Genomic DNA, 25,000 nt, shown 5'->3' on the forward strand with positions numbered 1-25,000 from the left:
AGAGTCAGTTACACACCACAAAAATGCTAAAGAGCAAAAACTCAGGTATTCACACAATTTGTTGTTTCTTCAGGCAAAATACATTTGGTGTTTAAAATGTATTTTATTTTGGGGGTCAAGTGAAGGCTCACTGTTTAGAGAGCTACACCTGCTTCCTTATAGTGTACAGCCAGCTAAAGCCTCTTCAGCACTGTATTTGCACCCCTCTTGTGTACGCTTACTGCAAACCTGAACTAATCTAGTCTTTCTCTCTCTCCCTCTGTGTGTGTGTGTGTGTGTGTGTGTGTGTGTGTGTGTGTGTGTGTGTGTGTGTGTGTTGATGGTGTGTGTCCAATCCAACAGAGAGCCTGGCGAAGAGAACTGGGCCGCTGAGGGCTGCCAAACTCTCCCATCTCCGGCGGTCCACACCAAATGCCTCTGCAACCAGATCTCTACCTTCGCCATCCTCGCGCAGAAAGCTAAAGACACGGTGAGTGTTCACGCTTTGCTTTACTTCTTGAGGCAGAGGCAGATCTGCTCTTTACGTTACTTCTTGAGCCAGAGCCAGATCTACTCTTTACGTTACTTCTTCAGCCAGTTCCATGATCTATATTACAGCACTTGTCTGGACACGACTCCAAGAATGTGGTATTCGTGTGTGTGCTCTGTTTACACTCCTTGGTTTCTCACGCCGACCTATATCACAAACTTCAACCCCTTAGGGATATGGTGTAGATGTGGGTGGAGGCCACTGCCACATTTTTGAAACTATGTAAATCTATCTGTTGCACCCTTAAGCCGACATGAATCAGTCTTTTGTTTGGAAACTTTATTTTTCTCAGGTCTTCGTTGGGGTTTTCACAAAGCATTCATCAAAAAACTGGTGCAAGCGCTCATTGATGACATCGCATCACATTTGAACTCTGACCTCTACATACTCACATTAATCAGAATAGTATTCAGGATATAAACAAAATCAAAATATAATAGAAATACGAAATAAATATATTTAATTTAGACTGCTTAGATATATTTCAGCGTATTTCGATGTAAATTATAATTATGCAAACTGTCAAATATATCTGGGTCGCAACATATCCAATGCCTTGCGAGGAATGAAGGAGTTTCAAAGTAGAAGTGAAAGTGGAGCAAACTCGTTCACACATTCAGTAGCAGGCCTGCTTGAGCAGGGTGCAGGTTGACTGGGACAGGCACGACGACAAACATTTACAGAGAGAAAGGAACTAGGCGTCCATTTTCTGACAGCTGGCCAGGACTCTTGGGATGTAAGACACCAACCTTATCCCAATATCCTGATATTTCTTCATGTTGACTGCTTTTATCTTTCATATCATTCCGAAAGTAGTCCATTCGCTTATTGTAATGGAAATTCAGTCTAACTTGAAGTCAGAATATAATACATTGCTACGCAACACCTGAATCTTTAAAGTTCTATTTGCATGAAGAACTATTTCACAGAAGCCAGCGGAAACCACAATAGAGGAACAAACGATAAATAGACACTTAAAAAGAGATATTTCAGAGGAATGTCTTTAATCGTTTTGGCAAGTGACCGTACAATAAGCTTTTGTATGTCTAATAAGAATGTCTATTTAACCTTGCAGTATACACATGGAGACAAGCATATAGGAATGTGGTCCAAATGTGTGGCTGAGTGTTCAGTGATCTTTGTGGAGATGGAGGTCAGATTTAGGAAACAGGAACAGGAGGATTAGATGAAATGGCTTTCCTCTGTGCTCTCAATGGGATTCGGCACAGAAATGACACAAGTGATCTCCAGGCTGATCACAGATCCCTCTAAAGCACTGTTACTGTTTTTGTCTTCACACTTGTTCATCTCCTCTCCTCTCATCACTGATACTGTTATTCTCCTCACATCTGTTCCTCTCATCACTGTTACTGTTATACTCTTCACATCTGTTCCTCTCATCACTGTTACTGACTGTTATACTCTACACATCTGTTCCTCTCATCACTGTTACTGTTATACTCTTCACTTCTGTTCCTCTCATCTCATCACTGTTACTGTTATACTCTTTACACCTGTTCCTCTCATCCCATCACTGTTACTGTTATACTCTTCACACCTGTTCCTCTCATCACTGTTACTGTTATACTCTACACATCTGTTCCTCTCATCACTGTTACTGTTATACTCTTTACACCTGTTCCTCTCATCACTGATACTGTTATTCTCCTCACATCTGTCCCTCTCATCACTGTTACTGTTATACTCTTCACATCTGTCCCTCTCATCCCATCACTGTTACTGTTATACTCTTCACACCTGTTCATCTCATCACTGTTACTGTTATACTCTACACATCTGTTCCTCTCATCACTGTTACTGTTATACTCTTCAAACCTGTTCATCTCATCACTGTTACTGTTATACTCTTCACACCTGTTCATCTCATCAGTGTTACTGTTATACTCTTCACACCTGTTCATCTAATCACTGTTACTGTTATACTCTTCAAACCTGTCCCTCTTATCTCCTCTCATCTCTCACTGTTGAAGCTCATGTCATAATGTTCAAATGTTCAAAAGTGGCTTCTGTGAAAGCGGATTGTCTGCAAAAAGAAGTATGTATGGATTTCCGTAGTGGAATTGCAAGTAGAAATTGATTTTCCAGCCAATCTCATTCAGGTAAAGGCATTGGGGTTGGTGTGTTTCAGCTGTGCTCAGATTATTATCACAAATTGCTCGGTGTGAGAATTTCAATCATCCATGACTTGAGCGGTTGATCCAGAAATGGATGGAAGAGGCCGCTGATTGATGTCGGCTGATCGGAAAAGGCCATAGGCAGTGTCTTTCTCTCTCTATCTGACTCTCTTTCTCCCTCTCTTTATCGCTCTATCTCTGTCTCTCACTCTCTCTCTCTCTCTCTCTCTCTCTCTCTCTCTCTCTCTCTCTCTCTCTCTCTCTCTCTCTCTCTCTCTGTCACTCTCTCTCTGTCTCTATCTCTCTCTCTCTTTCTCTCTCTGGACACAGAGGGTACCTGGTTGACCCAGCTGGAGCCCAGGATTTGTTGTAGGTAGCAGAACCTGATTTCAGAACAGCAGGGGAGAGAATTATGCCTCCCTTCTCCCCAACGCAACCCCCCCCCCCCCCCACACACACACACACACACACACTCTGGTCAGTGTGTTCATGGGTTTGTTTTTGAGTATGTGGGGGGGTGTAGTATGTAGGTGTAGGTGTGTGTGTGTGTGTGTGTGTGTGTGTGTGTGTGTGTGTGTGTGTGTGTGTGTGTGTGTGTGTGTGTGTGTGTAAGAGATGGGGAGAACAGACTCATTTGTTAATGAGCGTCTGGCCAGGCTTCCCTGCTCTCTGTGGTAAACAATGGGGGGCGGTAGTGCTTTTTGGTCATTATTTACCTGTCGGGGGCTTTTGAACCCCTCAACGCCAGGGGCAGGACAGTTTAGCACGCCTGAGTGGCAGACTTGTCACTGGGGAGAGGGGAACGTGTGTGTGTGTGTGTGTGTGGCTGGGTGTGTGTGTGTGTGTGGGTGGGTGGTTATAGGAGTGTGACAGAGGTTGCGTTCAGATGAGTGTAGTTTGTGTGTATGAGTGTGTGTGAGAGAGAGAGAGAAAAAAATAAAGAGAGCGTGTAGGAGAGATAATGATCCCAAGATGAAACTTGTCTTTCAAACTAACTTTTAGCTGGAGGGATTCCTGAACTGGGATCAGTTTGTTGGTTGTGATAGGGCTCATTTATTCACTGCTGTTTTTCACCTTGTTACAGTGGACAGGTTGTGTAAGGTCTCCTTGAGTGTCGGAAACTGTTCTTCATCTTGTTACATGGGGCAGCCGTGGCCTACATGTTAGGGTTTCAGGTGGCCGGCTCGATCCCCGACCAGTAGAAAAATGTGGGCGGGGGAAGTGGTAGAGCACTGCTCTCCCATGCCCACATTCATGGCCGAAGTGCCCTTGAGCAAGGCACCTAACCCCGATCACTGCTCCCAAGGGGCCGCCTGAAGGCTGCTCATTGCTCCGGGTTAGAGTCCATAACTTCACTGGCTGTGTGTGTCACTACCCTGGATGGGTGAAATGCAGAGATGGAATTCAGAGTGTGTGTGTCTACACCACCTCTGCCATAAAGTCACTTTCACTTCACTTCAGGTTGTGTGAGGTCTCATTGACTCTCTGCTGTTCTTCATCTTGTTACAGTGGACAGGTTGTGATAGGTCTCATTAATTACAGTGCATGAAATGCCCTGTATTGTTATTCCTAGGCTTCTTCTTCTTCTTCTTCTTATTCTTGTTACCTTTTTCTGCGATTAATTCAGCCCGAACCGCTTAACGTAGAGACTTCATTCAAACTTCGTCGCGTAGGTCTTGTAAAGGACACTTATGCTATGTATTTTTCACTTTTCTAAACTTTATAGTTTTTAAGATATTAAAGAAAAACGAATATAAATTTCTCCCATTGACTTACATAGGGCCATTATGACATCATAATAGGGTCTTTAAACTGGCTTGCACCTGTGCTTCACTGACACCTGCGCCAAATCAAAGGAACCTCTTCTCTCTCTGTCCCTCTCAATTTAACTGTAACTAGGAACATTAAGACACCTTCCATTTTCTACTTTTTTTTCTCTCCATCTCTCTCATCTTTCTCTCTATCCCTCTCAGTCTACTTTCTCTCACACTCAATCTCTCTTCTTCACTCCATTTTTATCTCCTTTTTTCAATATTTTCACTCTCTTTTTCTCTTTCACTCTTGTTCACTCTTCTTTCCTTCTTCCACTCTTCTTTCCTTCTTCCACTCTTCTTTCACTTTTCTTTCCTTTCTTCACTCTCCTTTCTTCTTTCACTCTTCTTTCCTTTCTTCTTTCCTTCAACTATGATTTCCTTCTTTCACTCTTCTTTCCTTTCTTCACTCTTCTTTCTTTTCTTCTTCCACTCTTCTTTCCTTTCTTCACTCTTCTTTCTTTTCTTCTTTCCTTCTTTCACTCTTCTTTCCTTCTTCCTCTCTTCTCTCCTTTCTTCACTCTTCTTTCATTTCTTCTTTCCTTCTTACACTCTTCTTTCCTTTCTTCTTTCCTTCTTTCACTCTTCTTTCTTTTCTTCTTCCTCTCCTAACTTTTGCATTTCATGCACTGGTATTTCCTTCAGGAAATGCATTTTCTAGTTCTCTGCTGTTCTTCATCTTGTTACAGTGTACAGGTTGTGTGAGGTCTCCTTGACTCTCTGATGTTCTTCATCTTGTTACAGTGTACAGGTTGTCTGCGGTCTCCTTGACTCTAGGATACTGTTCTATCAGAAGATGATCACGGGTTTTCATTTTGGCTGCTGTGAGTGCTGGTGCGCCACAGGAAGCAGGCGCCTCAGACTGGCCGGCCACCTGTCATTACATGTGTACCACTCAATTCAGCATTCATTTACCACAGCAGGAAGCCTGCTGGCATATTTATGTGTACTTGTTTTCTTAAGTGTGCGTGTGTGTGTGTGTGTGTGTGTGTGTGTGTGTGTGTGTGTGTGTGCCTGTGTATATGTGTGTTTTAAGGCAAGAAAAGTTGTGCTTTACATAAGTAAAAACAAAAGGAAACAAAACAAAATAGAGAAAAAGGAACAACCAAAGAAAAAATGAAAATAGTGTAGAGTGGAAGACAAAAGATTTAAAAAATAAATAAAAGAAAATATTAAGTACATGAAATAAAACAAAGGTAAAAGAAAGTACAAAGTATATCAAATAGAATAAAAGCGTAGTGAAAATATCCCAGACTGCGTGTTTATGGGTTTCCAAACACTGAATAGAGAACCTTAGAGCAATAGAACAGAACCCAATTTGATAGTTTTCAGCTGACGTCAGAATGAACAGCTGAAGGGCAAAAAAGACGTTCCACAGCTGTTTAACACGGGAGTTAATACAGGAACCACCCACCTCTCCAGCTCTTTTAATATAAGTTAGTAAAATGCCAGACAGGTGTTGCTCGGTTGGCTGTTTAAATCGGCGAGGAGACAAGCCCAGATTCAGTTTTTATCGCATTTAAAACCCGCTACCGCTCCTGCCAGCTGATCAAAAAAAAATGTATTTCGCCGTGCTGCCAGCTGATTGTAGACGCCTTCTGCGTCAACTTTTCTCGGACACACAGTAAAGTAGCCTTACTTTTGGAGCTGGAAAAAAAAGCAGTCACCCTGTTCTGGTCGCCTAATTTATCAGAATAACTACCTAAAATGGGAATGAATCAAGTAATAAAGACAAGAAACAAAGCATCAAAACGATTCAAAGTGGATTACCCAGCTGCTGATCTACCTAAGTATCTAAGCAAGCAAGTAGGCTAGGCTAGTGTATTTTGTCACTCAACTAGTAATACTACAATGTCAGTAGAAAATATATGGGAAGATCATTAAAGTTGTCATTCGCCAGACAAGGTTTTCGTAGCCTACTTAAACCAGGGACCGTTTAAACCAGGGAATTGTGTCAAAAAATAAAGAACATCGTTGGGTAGGCTAACGGCTGCTAGCTTACAGCAGGTACCTCGCTAGCTGGAGATGGCACTCATCAACTGATTATGAAAATGTTTTTTTAGTTTTCACCTTCCGGACGACATCGTTGTGAACCCAACCACTTCTGAAAATTAAATAACTATCTGTGCTTTTGTAGGCTTTCAGTTTTTGAGATGTGTCTGTGGACGGATTTCCTATTAGATAGATGTAAATATCTCCACACTGGAGCTCAGACAGGGACTTCGGGGAGGTTAACGAAATAAAAATGTCAGGAAGCCAGTGTAAAGCCTTTAAAGCTTGAGTAGTGTGCTCTAGCCTCTTGGTCTTGGTGAAAAGTCTTTCTGAGTCATTCTGAATGAGCTGCAGCTGTTTAATGGTCTTTTTTGTGAAGTTCAAGTGGCAGTGTGTGTGTGTGTGTGTGTGTGTGTTAGTCTGTGATATAGAGAATGAGTACTTTTTAGTGAGTCTGTCAGAAAGGAGATAATCTGACCATGATGTTGTTTGTGTGTGTGTGTGTGTGTGTGTTAGTCTGTGATATAGAGAATGAGTACTTTTTAGTGAGTCTGTCAGAAAGGAGATAATCTGACCATGATGTTGTTTGTGTGTGTGTGTGTGTGTGTATCGATGTGTGTGTTTGTGTGTGTGTGTTTGTGTGTGTGTGTGTGTGTGTGTGTGTGTGTGTGCGTGCGTGCGTGCGTGCCTGCGTGTTTGTGTGTGTTTGTGAGCACACCACTTTAACTCTGTCAATAGCGTGGGTGCTGCTGGTGTGATGAGAGTGGTGGCTTTGAGCTGACCTGCTTAATGGCCAGACCGATGCTGCCTCTGCCTCAGTTCGTCCTGTCCAACCCCCCACACACACACACGCACCGATACACACATACACACACATGCGTACAAACATACTCCTTTTCACTCTAAATGGATTTCAATATGTTCGTCCTCTACACGTATAGGCATACTGACACACACACACAGACACACAGCTATAGTATCTCCTATACACATGTGTGCACACACAAACAGACATAGACACATTACACATGCCACATCCGGTCCGCCCTCTTTACGGCACAGAGTCAGGGAGGCTGGCTGACCCAGTTCCATGTGTATATCTCTTTATTTATTTATTTATGTATTTATTTATTTATTTATTTATTTATATTTATTTGTTTATTTGATTTATCAGTTTGATTTGTGTTGATTCCTGGAAGCAGCCCCATTAGGTTGATTGAGACGTGTTGTCAGAGAGGGAGGGGTGCTGATGCATGCTGGGAGATGGAGCTCAGCCCTGAGGAAAGAGAGCAAAGCAATGCGGGCCAGCAGATGATGACCCCTGCCAGCCAGCAGCCAATCAGGCAGCTCAGCCGGCTGCCATCACTACAGGGAGAGAGGGGTGGGGGTGAGGTGGTGGTGGTGTGGGGGGGGGGGGGGGGGGGGGAGAGAGAGAATGAGAGAGCTGCATAGAGAGAGAGAGAGATGAAGAAAAATACCAAACAATAAGGACTTTAAGCACAGAACTGTCAATCCCATAGCATGTTGTATGTGTGGAGGGTGTTTTAGTCCTGAGGCAAAACAGAGAGAGGCGGAAACATGGCATTCTTCAGGAAGGCACTATGGACATAACAAGACACCCGAGCAGTGAAGCAATCACTGCACGGAGCCGGAGTGGAAAAGGCTAGAAGGGCTTGTTTCTCTACAAGAAAGGTCAGGAGCAGAATTGAGTCCTTGACATCAGCAGCACTGTTTTACAAAATGGAGGCACCATACTAACTTTATCTGACCTGCTCTTGCACTTCACAGTCTTTCCCTCTTGTTTGTCTGCCCAAGGAGCCTACATACCGATAAAAACTATACTTATAAAAAACACTATACTTATAAAAAGCTATACTTATAAAAGGCTATACTTACAGAAAACTATACTTATAAAAACACTGTAATGCTAAACTCTGATGTTTGGTCCTTCAGATAAAATACACCTGCTAAATGAATAGATGTACGGTATCTCTAACCATTGTTCTATATCCACCTGGCTGCATCTTTTCAGCATGTGAAGTATACCTCCACGGCTGGTTTCTGATTCGCTCTCTCTGTTGACTTCTCAAATGACCAAATCCTCCTCAGTAAGACGGGCATTATGGAATTTTACCCAGCCCCCGGAGAGCTAGCAGAGGACACGAACACACAGCACATAATAGCCCTGGCCCTCAGGAGACTGGTGCAGTAGCCTCTGTCTGTGGAGAATAGACTGACTGCTAAAGCAATGTGCATATTTTCAGGACGACTTCCTGTCAGTTTTGATTCTTCAAAGACCCAGCAAGGCTCTGTCCTTGCCCCTCTGGGCTCGCATCAAGAGAGAAGGTCAGAAAGAGCTTAATGGAGAATTCCCATTTGGAATAAGGTTTTTATGTACTGTAGGTGTGTGTGGTGTTTGTGGGTGTGAGTGTGTGTGTGTGTGTGTGTGTGTGTGTGTGTGTGTTAGTGTGTGTGTGTGTGTGTGTGTGTGTGTGTGTGTGTGTGTGTGTGTATGTGTGTGTGCGCATGTGGGTGTGTGCGCGTGTGTGTGTGTGTGTATGTGTTCGGGTGTGTGTAGACGAAGTGGAAAAAGAGGATGAAAGAGGTAATTCTTATACTTTACTGGATTGACCTTTTTCCCACATGCAATTTTCCACACTCTTAACTTCAACTTAAAAAGAAAGAAAAAAAATAGTAAAAGTAAAAGTATTCCCGCCAAAGTTCCATTTGACAGTTATGTCCTGAACGCTTAGAGAACTTCCTCTGTGTTGACATTTATCAATGCACTCACTCACTAACCCCCCTCACAACATACATACATACACACACACACACACACACACACACACACACACACACACACACACTGTGTAGCATCAGCAGTGACACAGACTTGCTGTTTTAGGGGGTCTGTTAGTGGTGTGTGTGTGTGCGTGTGTGTGCAGCTGCCATCATGCGGGAGAACATGATGACATTTGGAGTCGGCGGGGATTTAAACACAGCCATTAACCCACAAATACTTTTCACCCCATTAACTGCCTCGAGCGTCAGGGCCGGATTCACACAGGTCAGCGCATCTTTATCGTGCCTTTTAACGCAGCTCGGCACAGCCCGGCACAGCTCACCCACACTCTCCCTTTTAAACTAGCAGAGGAAGAAAACCATTTACTCTCTCTCTCTCTCTCCATCTGTGACTTCCTGCCGAGGCGCAGCAGGAGAAGTCGGTGGAGGTGAGCGCTGGTGAGATCTGATGTATTATCTGTGCCTAGATGTGTCGTCTTCGTCTTCCTTCGCTCTCTGGGATGAAAATGTCACCGTTACGCACGCCAGCTGTGCACCTATTCATCGGCACCGAGACGGTTCTTCTTTGGCTTTCTTCTCACGATTTTAGCTTCATACAAAGACGCAAGATGTCCAGAAATCCAGCGGAACCATATTGCATAAGTGTGTGTTTTTTATTTTTTTTATTTCTTTTAGATACTGCAGTGAACAATTCACGAAAGACACTTATGTAGTCACACATTAGGCTGACTGTGATTGGTGTGGGAGAGAGAGCGAGAGATAAATTGAGAGAGAGAGATAGAGAGAGAGAGAGTGAGTTGCAGAGTGGAACATTACCAGAGAGGGGGGGCATTAGGGAGGGGAGCGGGGGGATCAGAGTCACATATTGGTCTGACAGTGATTGTTGTGGGGGAGAGGGAGAGAGAGAGAGAGAGAAGGAGTTGCAGAGTAGAACAGAGAAGGGGGGTATTATGGTGGGGGGGCATGGGGGGGGGGGGGGGGTACAGAAGGATAAAGGGGGATAGCAGAAACTGTAACACAGAAAGACAGAAAGCAGAGAGAGAGAGATTAACCTCCATGTTTAAACCAGAGCGAGAGGTGAAGGGAATAGACTGCAGTTGGAGGGGTGGGTGTGTGTCGGTGTCGGATGTGTGTGTGTGTGTGTGTGTGCAGTGGCGAACCTACCATAGAGGCGAACTAGGCAACTGCCTTAGGCCCCCACCCAGGCACCGATGGGACGATGGGATGGCCCAAGTCTATAACCAACCGGCCCTCCCGCAGATATCGTCGGTTGCGACAGTTGTCCTTGCTTCACCGAATACATAATATACCTCTAATGATAACCAATAGGAATCACTGTCTGCTATTTATACTGCTCCTAGTGACCTGTATTCACACTCATGGTTACTATTTTCTTACTATTTTCTAATCTCCTCCGTCAGTCTTACTATGTTTTTTTGTTATTAAATGTCAATCACTCTAGCCTAATACTTGCGTGTCTCGCTCGTAGACACCTTTAACACCCCTACACACACACACACACATACACATAATCACACACCCAGCATGCAACACTACCATTACCACTGATGTTTACACCCCATCCTATGTTCTGTTCTGTTCATTTCTACAATAAAGTTCAAACCAGTGGCGGCGGACCTTAAGGCGATTGTGGCGACGAACTGCTTTCAGGAAAAGGAGATTTTTTTTCTCTGTCGGCGTACTAATAAACTGACAACAAAACAATTAGGACACCAAATGTATCGATTCAACAGGTTTCTACAAAGAGTGGAACCCTACATCCAAGAATTGGAACGAAAGAAAATCATGGCTAGCACGCTGTGAAGTGGCTAACGTGGTCTGTATTTCTTTATTTGTGGGCTACCACTGTCACTTTTCATAGGTTGTACAGTGTGAATGTTCGCTTTTTGCCCTAACACTGAGTTATTTTCTTTGTGAAGACTTATTTAGCTTTTGTAAGCCAATACTTTCGAGATCAGTCAATAAATATAGTTGGTTTTGACTTATATGTTGCACCCTTCTTTACATTGTTACTGGACATATTTTATGTGTCCTGTAAAGCTATGTTGCATCATACAACATTTGAGACATGTGGATAATGAAAAAGTGGGATAATTTAATGTGGAGCCAAATCATGTTTGCTTATGAAGGCTCCTGAATGCAACTTTCTTCCATATAACTAGCTACTGTAGCTATGTAGGTAGAGGGGAAATATTTTGATTGTGTGCTGCCATCTACTATACAAAAAGGTAGGCTATTGCTGTATGAGTTAATCAGCCTACAAAAAAATTGATATTGCTTAATGTAGGTCGCCCTAATCATTATCAAAAAATTGTGTACTCTTTCTCTGCTGACATTTATTCCTAAAGGCTCTGTAGTTATACATATAGGCCTAACCATCTGATACTAGCCCAGAGTTAAGCATATTCATCTAGCAAACTATACCTACCTTGGAGTGTTACAATAGCCAGTATCATTTTATTCCATGTGTCAATCCAGGCAAATTTGTGGATCCAAATGTTATTAAAAAACATATATAATGTTATTTCTTTGTAATCATCCAAAATTATGTTAAGTGTATGGGTATTTTGCATACATTGAGCAACGCGCCGTTTATTAAGTGGGACACTTTTTCCCCCCAGTCCGCCCCTGCTTTGAGGTGGCCCTTTTTTTTTTTTGCATTAAAAGGACGGATGAAGAGGGCCCCTGGCTATGTTCGCCTTAGGCCCCCAAATGACTAGGTCCGCCACTGTGTGTGTGTGTGTGTGTGTGTTTGTCAGTGTGTGTGTGTCGGTGTGTGTGTGTCGGTGTGTGTGTGTGTGTGTGTTGGAGGGGTGGGGTTAAGCAACTGCTGTCAGTACAGTATACAGTAGCAGCTATCGGCTATCGGCTGCTAATCCTGTTTGATTCCCACAGTCTACTGCAGAGACTGTGCTGCCTGAGCCAATGGCTATTTAGTGACTCCACATACATACACGTATGCACACACACATACACACATCCACCACCCCCTCACACATTTACATAGACACATACACAGACTGACACACACAAACACACACAACCGTCAGAAAGATGTTCAGCCGCACTAAGAAAAAGCCTGGAGGTCCCACATAAGCCATTTTAAAGACACTGGGTATCACGGCAGTATGTGCTCCCAAGTGCAAGTCAAGCCATTGTATATTTCTTTTCTTTTGTTCACTGTGAGTTGTGGGGCGGGGGGATTCAAGCCTGAGCCAAAGCTGCAGTTAGACCACAAGTCGTGCCAGATTGCGTTGCATCAGAAAAAGAATCATCCAAGAATTCATATGGAGCCTGTTCTTAATAAAGTGATTGCACTGGATGACTCATGCAGTGAGGGATTGTGGGAGTTGTAGGCACTGTGTGAATCCGGTGCTCTTTATTGCTCCACTTTTGTCTTTTTTTGTTTTTAAACTTTAGAGATGACGCTTTCAGATGGCGCCCTTAACTATTGTATCAATGGGCAAGTTGATCTGGAAATGAAAGGGTACAACCACCACATGTAGATTAATCAGATGTTTTTGAGAGGTGAATTTATTCACACATTTACACACACACGCACGCAGACACACACACACACACATAAACACACACATGCACACACACACACACACACACACACACACACACACACACACACACACACACACCACACACTCATGCACACACATTCACCCACAGACTAACGGATATCTATGCACACACACGCACATAATCAAATAAACAGACAAACACAGACACACATAACCGACACACACACACACACACACACACACACACACACACACACAGTTGGAGTTTGAGTCAGAGCTCACCTGCCCTGCATGCTAAGAGAGTCCTGGTCGGTCTGGCTGAAGGACGAGAGGCCCCCCTCTCGGGAAACACACACACACACACACACACACACACACACACACACACACACACACACACACACACACACTCACACACCAGGGCCTCTGCTTGATTATTTTTTTTTACTGGACAAATTGAAATCTCAATAACATTGTACGGATGCAAACATAATGTTGCATATGTAATGGACCCCTAGGTTGACAACAGAATAACAACCTCCTGCTTGGACACAGGATAGTAAGGATAGTACTATCATATGTCCAAGCAGGAGGTTGTTATTCCGTTGAAACTGAAGAAAGAATCTAAAGTGTAGCTTTTACACACACACATGTTTCAAGCATTCTAAAACGAATGGAAATCATAAATGCATTGTTTACTGTTGGTACTATAAATAGCCTTGACTATACTATAATAAGCCTAGACTATACCTACCCTTTTGGAATTTTCCGTCGCAATGTAGGCTTGGAACAAACTTAGAAAGCCACTGATGTTTCCTGTAGATAACGCCTATGCACACGTGTCCATACACAGTTACATACACATAAACACACACACACACACACACACACACACACACACACACACACACACACACACACACACACACACATCCTTCCGCCCCCTTTAAAGCAATAGATCAATTTGGTTAGCTCTGATGTGTCATAGAAATACACGCACACACAAACACACTCATACAGACACATGTACATACACAGCTACATACACATAAAGACACACACACACAAACACACACACACACATCCATACCCCTCTTTTGTGTCTCTGTGTTTACTAAAACTAGGGTAACTAGGGCAATTTTCCCTACCATACCACTCTCTCTCTCTTCCACTCTCTTTCTGCCCATCCCTCTCTCTCTCACACACACACTCCAACTCTTTTCGCTTCTCTGTCTCCCCCCTTTCATCCGTAAAACAGAAACTCATAATTCCGCAACCTATTTCATTTCGGCATGGATTTATGCTTTTATCGACCCGCAGAAGAAAGCCGGTGCGGGGGGAAAAGTCAATTAGAGCTGCACTGACGTTTGTGCACATGCTGCATTAGTGACTCGCTAACAGGAAGCCACCTGGAGGAGGGGGGGGGGGGGGGATTGGTGTGAGAAGAGGGGAGGAGAGGAGAGGAGAGAGGAGGGGAGGAGAGGACAGGAGAGAGGAGAGGGGAGGAGAGGAGGAGAGAGGAGGGGAGGAGAGGACAGGAGAAGGGAGGAGAGGACTGGATAGAGGAGGGGTGAGAGGAGAGGGGAGGAGAGGAGAGAGGAGATGAGAGGAGAGGACAGGAGAGAGGAGGGGAGGAGAGGCAAGGAGAGGACAGGAAAGAGGAGGGGCGAGAGGAGAGGGGAGGAGAGGAGAGAGAAGATGAGAGGAGGAGAGGAGAGAGGAGGAGAGGGGAGGAGAGGAGAGGGGAGGACAGGAGAGGAGAGGAGGAGAGGAGAGGGGCAGACAGGAGAGAGGAGGGGAGAAAAGAGAGGAGGGGAGAGGAGGGGAGGAGAGGAAGCAGGTGCCTGGAGGGGTATTGACCCAACAAGCACCCAAACAGAGCAGTGATAAGGCAGCGCTGTGCTATCTCACTGGCAGCGCTCAACAAACACAGATGGGATTCAGACCCCCACCACACCACGCTGGGCGGCCATGTTGCTCAGCTATAGCTAAACTCCTGGCTGATTATAGCAAGCGATATTGCTTATACCCAGTGATGAGAGAGATAGCACTTTTTATATTCTATATAAACTATTACATAGCCCTTGTTACAGTCTGACTAAAACATGATTAAGCTGTTACTGCTTGCATGCTATAGCTTCTAGCAGTCCAACAGTCCATATATACAATTTTATGCATAACATTACCTGAGCACTAGTGACAACAACAACAGCAACTATACACTTTAACTTCTTATACATACAAGAGCACACTTTCTCACACAGCCCCGTCCCCCTCGACACACACATACCAATGCATAGACTGGGTCACATACACACACACACACACACACACACACACACACACACACACACAACATGATGGATCATTTCCCTGCACAGGGCCTCTGATCTGCCTCACAAACCCCAGCACTGGGAGGCGGTGACACACACACACACACACACACACACACACACACACATACACACACACACACACACACACACACAAACACACACACGCACACACGCTGCCACTTCGTTTGAAGGCCTGGGAGGATAACAGCATTTCTTTCCAGTAGTTGAATATGCCAGAGCGACACACACACCACATGGGGGGAGGGAGGGGGGGAAGGGTCTCCTGACAGAGCAGTAAATTAGATGGAGAAGGCCGTCTGACACACTTGCACGCGCGTGTCTAAAGAGCTACCCGCGTCTGTCCTCAGGACAACACTTGTCCACCGCCGCACCCGTCCTCATGATTAATACCTACTGGGTTTTATGTGTCTCTTCACGTCTCTCATTCATTCTCTTTTTCTCTTCCATCCCTTTCTTTTCTCTGTCCTCTGCATACCCTTTTTCCAATTATCCATGTCCCATGTTTGTGATGTTTTTATAGCCAGGCTTCTCTTGTGTAAAGGTTTTTGTTAGCATATCGCTACTCTGCATTCATCTCTCGATCTCTCTCTGCTCTCTCTCTCTCTCTCTCTCTCTCTCTCTCTCTCTCTCTCTCTCTCTCTCTCTCTCTCTATATATCTTTGTCTCTCTGTGGGTGTTCCCATTTTCTTACCAAGAGGTAGTATGAGAAAAAGAGAGTGATAGAGGGGCAGGATGAGAAAAAGAGAGTGATAGAGAGGGAGGGGGGGGTGGGTTATGAGAGGACAGGGAGGGAATGAAAAGTAGGTTAAAGTTGTTCCTGAAAATTGTGGAGGCTGTCAATAGCACAGGAGTACACACGAACACACGCACACACACACAAACACACACAATCACACACACGCACACACACACAAACACTCATGCACACACGCACACACACACACACACAGTCCCAGCACCACACAAACACACACCTACACACACTCACAGACCCGGCACCACACAAACACACACACATATGCTATTTCAACATTGAGTTCCAGCAGTGTGTAGTGACTTTAAAACTTTTAGCTTTTGAATAAATGAAGAAAATAATTATTTTGTGTATGTCCTTATGTAACTTGGTAAATGTTAATTAAAAAAGTTGTTAGCAAGGCTAATTTTCTGTACGTAACAGTCTTTAAATTAATTTGAAGTATAGGTTTCCAAGCAAAGTAGACTTTCTACAAGGTACGAGCAAATATAATTTCAATTTACACAATGATTTGATAAATAACTCAAAATAAACAGCACAGTTTTGCTGAAATAAGCACGGTGTGCTGGGGTTTGGTGGCATCCTTGAGGGTTGTTGGTCAGGTTTAAAGACACACACAGACGCGCACACACACACACACAAACACACACACACACACACACACACACACACACACACACACACACACACACACACTCACACACACACACACACACACACACACACACACACACACACACACACACACACACACACACACACACACACACACACACACACACACACACACACACACACACACACACACACACACACACAGGGCACTTGTCAACTGAAAGCGATTCACTTCTCATTGTCATTCAGATGCTATACAGAGTGTCCTACAGTCTCTTTGAGAGAATATGGAAGATATGAGGGAAATAGAAGATAAAAAGGCACCAGTTTTCTCTCTCTCAATCTTTTCTTTCTCTCTCTCTCTCTCCCTCCCTCTGTCTCGCTCTGCCTCTCTCTCTCTCTCTCTCTCGGTCTGTCTTTCCCTCCTATTTCTCTCCCTTTTATTTTTTCTTTATCTCTCGCTCTCCTCTCTCTCATCTTTTGAATAATTACTATTATTGATATTCTGCAGCCATCTCTTACTCAGATGTGCATCTGGTAGATTGGATGGTGAAGAATTGAAATCAGACCTTCTTCCAACTCCCCCTCCCTCCCTCTCTCTCTGTGGCTGATTTGAAGTACTTGTATTTGTCTTATCCTCTTCTGTGCTTTGATTTTGCTCTGCTGTCTGGATGTGACATATGTTTTTATTTTACTTTTCGTTTTTTTTTTTCAAATTAAAAAGTCTGTAGAAAACTTTAAGGTGTCTGTCGACGGAGATAATGTATTTTAGATGCATTTACATGTATGCGTGAAGGGGGAGTTTTCCATTGAGGAAAATGAGGGATGAACCTGTTTCACCTTTTCAAAACTTTAAACAGTCTTTAATACAAATATTTTCTTTCATCTTAAACTTATGAGGATTCATGACATCCATCACCCTACCTTCTTAAATGGATGCACTTTTTTATTTCTGATACAATTAATCTGTAGTGTTGATTTCCAAGCAAAGTAGACTCTCAATAAATCACAAATATCTTTTCAATTTTCACAATAATAACTTCTCAAAATAAACAGCAGTTATGCTGAAATAAACACTGGGTGGAACATGGGGTAGCTGGTAAAGACAATTCATGGCATCTTTAGACGGGTTGAAATCAAAAATAGGTCTAAATGAAATGTTCACAAAAGGTTATTTTCTCATACTTGGGGAAAGCAACCTACAGTATTTAGCCAGAGCACTTATTAGGAACTGTTTATGTGTCTCTGAAGTAAGTCCAGTCAAATCACTTGAAACTCCATTTAAAGCAATTTGAGTTGTGCCAGAGTGCTGTCCAACTGAAGGAGATGGAAGATGTTTGATTCAGTTTGGAATGTTCAGTATTCTTCTATTCATCAGTTTGTTTCCCAGCAACACCTTCATCCGGCTCTGATCTGATGCGGCCCACTTTTTCCAGTATAATCCACACCGACTCACTCACATAGTAGTTTTCCCAGTATTGCCCATTAGCCTGCCAGTGTCCTCCAGAGCATACCCATATACCCATGCCCAGTCCTTAGTGTCCTGCATGATCAGACCACTTGACTCGGGTCCAGCCATGGCCATGGCCACTGCAGGTAACGCCCTCATTAAATATGTCACACTTGACGTCCACCTCAAAGCGCTTAACGAGCTACGGGACAAGACCCAAGCGCGGGTCACAAAAGCGGTGAAACTGGAACTGGTCTAAGAGGGGTCAGTGTCATTAACCTGCTCTCGTAAGCCTGGCTGAGAGACCCCAGGTGCCCTGTGAGCCACACCGGGGGAAACGAGGCGACCAGACAGGATAAGGTCTGGAATGGCTCTACACCAAAAGTAGCTTCTATCTGTGGGGAGGATCTGTTCAACGGCTGTGTGGCCTGAATTCACTCTAGCTTTTAGGCAAGCGCGTTTCCTTCGAACTTGAACAAGCAGTCCACTTATTCAGACCGTTTGTGTGTGTTCCCAAATGATCGCAGTGAGCTCAAAACAAATCAAAAATCAGTTTGAAATTGTTTGCCTTTGTTTGCTGTTTTGAACTCACCTCAGTTTCTCTCTAGCTTTGTGTCTATGTAAGTGTGTGAGTGTGTACGCACTTGTATATATGGGTCTGGGTGTGTGTGTGTGTGTGTGTGTGTGTGTGTGTGTGTGTGTGTGTGTGTGTGTGTGTGTGTGTGTGTGTGTGTGTGTGTGTGTGTGTGTGTGTGTGTGTGTGTGTGTGCACACTGGTGTAGTTGTGTCTGTATGTGTGTGTCTATGTGCTGGTGTGGTGCTCTAGCTTTTATCCGTAGAAACAATTTCTTCAACAGATATATGTTCAGCAAATAGTGTGTTTGTGTGTGTGTGGCTCAGATATGTCTTGGCTTCACTAGGTAGGCACGGGCCTGTGTCTAAAAAAAGAACACACTCACTCTTTCACACACACACACACACACACACACACACACACACACTCAATGATTACAACTGTACGTTGGTGTAGTTGGTGTGTGTGGCCATTGACTTTTTATACAAAGGCTATCCATAATGCCAGCCAGCACCTATGCCTTTTAGTGGGTGTTCTTTTTCACTACTTTTTCTCCCTATAGGACACACATTATAGACACCCTATATGACACACATCATAGACACACATCATAGACCCCCAATACGACACGCATCGTAGACACACATTATAGACCCACTTTAGGACACACCCCCTATACGACACACATCATAGTATAGGACACACACACACATCATAGTCCCCCTATACGACACACATCATAGACACATGCCTTCGCCATGGTCTCAGGAGATTCCAGTGGGGTTGAGGTTCAGCTCCTCTTTGGCTGTCTGTGAACACAACGATTTTCCTGATGTTGAGCTAACCTTCTCTCTCTCTCTCTCCCTCTCTCTCTCTCTCTCTCTTTCTTTCTCTAGGACATGGGTCCCTCCAGTATGCCGTCTCTCCCACTGATGGTGGGCTGTGGGGTATCCTGCACCGCCCTCCTCATCCTGCTGCTCATATACGCTGCCTTCTGGAGGTACACACATAGACGCACACATGCATTCACACACACACACACACGCAATCACACACACGCATTTACACACACGCATGCACGCACGCACGAACACACACTTTTAAATGTATACATTTCTGCATTGAAACAGAGACACACACAGTTTCATGCACAAATACACAGTCCACACACACAAACTCAGACACACACACACACACACACACACACACTATATGAATACCACCCTTTTTTCTTCTTCAAAGTCTGTATCTATCCTTCAGTATGTCAGTGCCCTTTGTGCTGTGAAGGTGTCGGCTGTGTTTCTGTCTGTCTGATAGTCTTAATGACTTTGTTGTCCTACCCCGTAAACTCTTGACTGTCTGCTCCCCTCAGTCAGTGGTGGCAGAGCATGTTTGCATTCTGCCTCACGTCCCTGACTGGCCGGTTCACATTCACAGACTAGCAAATACTGATGAAAAATAAGCCATCAAAACATGTCGGCAAGGTTGAAGGGTACATTTCTGAACTGTGTCATTCACGGTGTGACAACTTTTTTTAATGAACTTTCTCTCTCACCCTGTCTTTCTCTTCCTCTCTCTTTCTCTCCCTCTCTACCCCCTTCTTTCTCTCTCTCTCTCTCTCTCTTTCACTCTCTCACTGGCATTTTGCCAGAGTCACACTTGGTATACATTGATTTCTTCTGGGGTTCATTAATTCATTGATTAACATACAAATGAATTCTCACTTTGTATTGTGCATTGCAAAAAGATGTCTTACTTTTTTTCATCTGCACCATGGTCATTGAAAATACGTGTTTCAGATTGGCTGGAAGTTTTGAATCATGTTTATCAGTCAAGATACCCCAAAGCATTCTTTAGGCACGGTTCTGCATCACTGGCGAGGCACCACAAACAATGTAGAGCTCAGCCCATGACACCAGCATCACTGGAAGACCACATGGCTATATGCTGACTGAGTTATAAGTCACAAGACATGAAAAACGTGTTTCCACTATGTCCATTTCCACTATGTCCATTGTGTTAAAGTATACTATTACATTTAGTCATTTAGCAGAGGCTTTTATCCAAAGCGACATACAAAGGACTTTTAAGGACTATAAACCCTGACTAAGTTAAATACAGTTTAATTTGGACCCAAATCTCTGGCACATCAGTCTCCTGACATGTATGTGCTCCTCAGATAGAGCTTTGACCTTAAGCTAGCCATGTCCAGTTGTTCAGGATCAATACACACTTCAGTCACTAGTGCGTACATGTGTTGCTTCTGCTCGGGAGTTTTGACAGTAATCCACCCACATCCTGTTCTTTGTGGTCAAAATCGTAGATTCTTCCACCCATCGTTGACCTTCACGGAGACCAAGAGCAGAGTGTCTTCTCCTGTTCCCGTCAGGTGCTCTCAAAGCACCACCAAAAGCCACCATTTCCTTCCTTTTTCTCACAATGCAATCAGACTCACACTATTTTTTTTTCTCCCTAAAAAGGGCACGGTTAAAATAGTAAATAAATACATAAAAACAACCTTTTCCTAGAAAGCCCAATATGTTTGGCTCATCGCAAGTCGAGGATGCTTTTCTGTATCGTTTTGTGATAAGAGGGGGGGGTGTGCCCAGAATATTCACAATTCTCCACTGAGGATTAAATGTTGGGAAGGGTAGTGATGGACAGAGAGAGAGAGAGAGAAACAGAAGGAGAGAGAAAGGGAAAGACAGAGAGAGAGAGAGAGAGAGAGAGGGAGAGAGAGAGAGAGAGAGAGACACAAGTGTGCTGGCATGAGAGAAACATGAACGGGCCCCAAACTGCAGTTAGCTGTAATTGGGACCAAACGAGCGCGCTCAATGCAGACGACATAAGGCAGGATTACTCTGTGTGGCCCTCGGCCATGTTGCCGCTGACAACCGTGCACACAGCAGAGAGAGGCAACCCGCTCTGACAACAGATGGCTTGAGGAGGTCACGTGACCACTTAAGGGAGACCTGTTTCAGGAAGTTGACAGGTTGTCATTCATAAGCCTATAAGACTTAGGGGCTCCACCAGAGAAGCTAAAACACTTACTGTACAGTATTTCTCACTGAATGAAATATTTGCTGATACACACACACACGCACACACACACACACACACACACACACATATACACACACACACACACACACACATACACACACACTTTTGTTTCCTTGCAAGAGTTTTCTACAGCTCTGTTTGCACATATACAGAATCCAAGTACTGCTGGACTTATACTGCATACTGACCCCAGATCAGGCCCAGATATGTTTCATAGTAAGTCATGGTGAAGGCACATAGTTTAACCTATAGAATTACTGTTAATCATTAAATCTAAAGGATACGTAAATCACTTGGCAGAGAATGTTGTTTCCTGTTTTCTGAAATATTTCTCAAACGTATCTGATGACACATCCGTGGTATTTAAAGGTGTGTGTGTGTGTGTGTGTGCGCGTGTGTGAGTCTGTGTGTGTGTGTGTGTGTGTGTGTGTGTGTGTGTGTGTGTGTGTGTGTGTGTGTGTGTGTGTGCGCGCGTGTGTGTGCGCGCGTGTGTGTGCGCGCGTGTGTGTGCGTGTGTGTGTGTGCGTGTGTGTGTGTGTGTGTGTGTGTGTGTGTGTGCGTGTGTGTGTGGGTTTTGCCACTAATGTCTCTGGAGATTAGCAAAGACTGGGTGGGGATTAAGGATTCCTGCACTGAGCGAACGGCCTGATGTGTATCTGTACGTATGGAGCATTTACAACCACACAAGAATCATAGGAGATGGCCCTTCTGTGGAATCACACACACACACACACACACACACACACACACACACACACACACACACACACACACACGTTAGCGTCCGGACAGAAACGCATCAGGAGAGATAGATAAGCTGAACCCATGGGGCATGTGCGTCATATGTTCCAGAATCATCCCACACACACACACACACACACACACACACACACACGTCTACAGTTATTGTCATGCTTATTTTAAAAGCGCTGGGGTTTGGAAAAAACTCAATAAACGTCACATTATAATCACTCCTCTGCTGCCACAGAGATGTGTGCAGAGGGTAAATACTAACACATATAATGGGATACGCTTGCAAACACACACGCACACACACACACACACACACACACACACACACACACACACACACACACACACACACACACACTAGTGTGCATAAAGCTTTGTAGGGAATGAAAGCAAGCAAACCTCCATTCTCTCAGATCTCATCTCAGAAATATGTCCATGTTCATGTGTGGATTAGCATGGATCTATGTAGGATTGTCTATGTTCATTTGTACACCTATGTACACATCATGTATGGATTGCCTATGTCAATGATGAATCCATAGATGTATGGATTGCCTATGTTCATCATGTGCCCATAGATGTATGGATTGACATAGATGCACGCCATGCATGCACTGTAGAATAAGGACATTCAGAATTCCGTGCCATCCACAGTGCACACTGAAGTCAGAAAAAGTCACTCTGACATGAACCATCTGACATTTAGAAACACACACACACACACACACACACACACACACACACACATATTCACTCAAAGTCATACACACACACATACACGTACACACTTTCACTTCTTCCCCTCTAAACATTTTTGGGGATGAGTGCACAGGCTAGATAACAGAGCTCCCCTCTCGCCCTCTCCCCATCTCCCCCTCCCCGCTTCTCCCCAAATCTCTCTCTCCTCTCCTCCCCCCTCTCTTCTCTCTCTCCCCACACCTCCCCCTCTTCTCTCTCTCCCTTCTATCTCTCCTCCTCTCTTCTCTCTTCCCTCTCCTCCTCCTCTCCCCACATCCCTCTATCCCCACCTCTTGTCTCTTGTGTCCCAGCGCTCGTCTAAAAGCTTATCAAGGCCCCGACTGCCTCTCACAGATCTAAGCAGGACTGAAGGCGAGCCATTGATCTGGGAGCTCAGCCATTGTGTGCCCCCACTGTGCAGGGCAGGGGAGTGTGAACAATCGCCTCGCGTGTCAGAATGTCTGGCTTCATGTCAGGCTGCCAAAGCGGCCTGGGCAGAGACGCCATAAGGGACGCCCGGGTAGAGACTCCATCAGGGTGTCGTCTCAGACATATAGGAGTGACGGCTCTGCTCATCATGACTAGGCTGTGCATTAAACTGTCATAGATGTCTTTGTTCTAATATTTTATCCCTCTCTGTCTTTCTTTTTGACTTTTCTATCTCTCTTTTCTATCTCTCTGTATTCTGTACTCTTTCTCCTTTGTTTCTCTCTCTTTCTCCTCTGTCTCCTCTCTCTCTCTCTTTCTTTCTCCCCTCTCTCTCTCTCTCTCTCTCTTTCCCTCTCTCTCTCTCTCTCTTTCTCTCCTCCTCAGGTATATCCGCTCTGAGAGGTCCATCATCTTGGTGAATTTCTGCCTCTCTATACTCGCCTCCAATGTGCTTATACTAGTAGGACAGTCCCAGACACTCAGCAAGGTATGTACCCACATTTGTGAGTGTGTGTGTGTGAGTATCAGTGTGTGTGTGTGTGTGTATGTGCACAAAGAAGGTGCTTCTGGGTTGGTAGGTATTTGGAAGAGTATATGTGACAGTGGGTGTAAGGGTGTGTGTGAAAATAGAAGTGTGGGGCTCAAGTGATTTCCAATGTGATATGGAGTGAGTTTAGTAAAGAAGGAGAGCCTGTGTCGGTTGTAGCCCAGAGATTGTGGACACAGGAATCTCTGTATGTATGTGCGTTTATTTGTGCAAGGGTGCGTGCGTGTATGCATGCGTGTGTGTGTGTGTGTGTGTTTACACATCTACATATGTCTTGAATGCCTGTTTGCATGTTTGAGTGTGTTTCCAGTGAAGAATTTAAAGGGGAGATGAACACTGCACTGCTAGTTACCTCAACCCAACCCATTGTTATTGATAACAGTGTCGATCTGCAAGCTGTCTTTTAGCTAATCGGTTTGCATAAAGTTGATTGAACTGGAACTTATTCCAAAGAGCCCCAAACTGTAAATCTGTAATGTCAGAAGGGTTTAAAAAAAAAGACTTGTTTATTTACAAAACTTGCCACGGCTACAGATAGGAAGTTACCATAACAACTAAAAGGCCTTGTACTTAGTAGTCCTGGTTACTGCTGTGTATCATCAAAGAGTGCAGTTCGGCAGCTTATTATTTCAGTTCTGTCAGAGATGGGAATATAGCTGGGTTGTAGCTAGCGCTCTGATTCTGTGTTTTGATTTTGCAAGAGGCCCGTGGGGACGAGTTCATTTCCTGTTTGATCCGCACATCACTGGAAGCCATTCATTTGTATTTCTGAGAATATAAGAACATGGGGCTATACGAGTTAGAAAACTCTCAAGCTTTACAGTAAATCAGGCAAAACAGAGAACCCAAGGCTGGATTATAGCACAACCAAAGTCAATGTCATTATCAGCCTTAACC

At 44.2% G+C, this 25,000-nt stretch overlaps 1 protein-coding gene across 1 annotated transcript in view; it reads left to right on the plus strand.

The window, feature by feature from the left end:
* adgrb2 (adhesion G protein-coupled receptor B2) overlaps nucleotides 1-25,000 on the plus strand; it is a gene marked incomplete at both ends in the record, with an annotated part of 230,190 nt that overhangs the window by 151,754 nt on the left and 53,436 nt on the right. The window contains 3 exon segments of the mRNA XM_080858805.1: nucleotides 343-469; nucleotides 19,470-19,573; nucleotides 23,941-24,043. Coding sequence (XP_080714931.1) covers nucleotides 343-469; nucleotides 19,470-19,573; nucleotides 23,941-24,043 — 334 coding nt within the window.

This window comes from Sprattus sprattus (assembly GCF_963457725.1).
Source record: "Sprattus sprattus genome assembly, chromosome: 20".
Classification (NCBI taxonomy): Eukaryota; Metazoa; Chordata; class Actinopteri; order Clupeiformes; family Clupeidae; genus Sprattus; species Sprattus sprattus.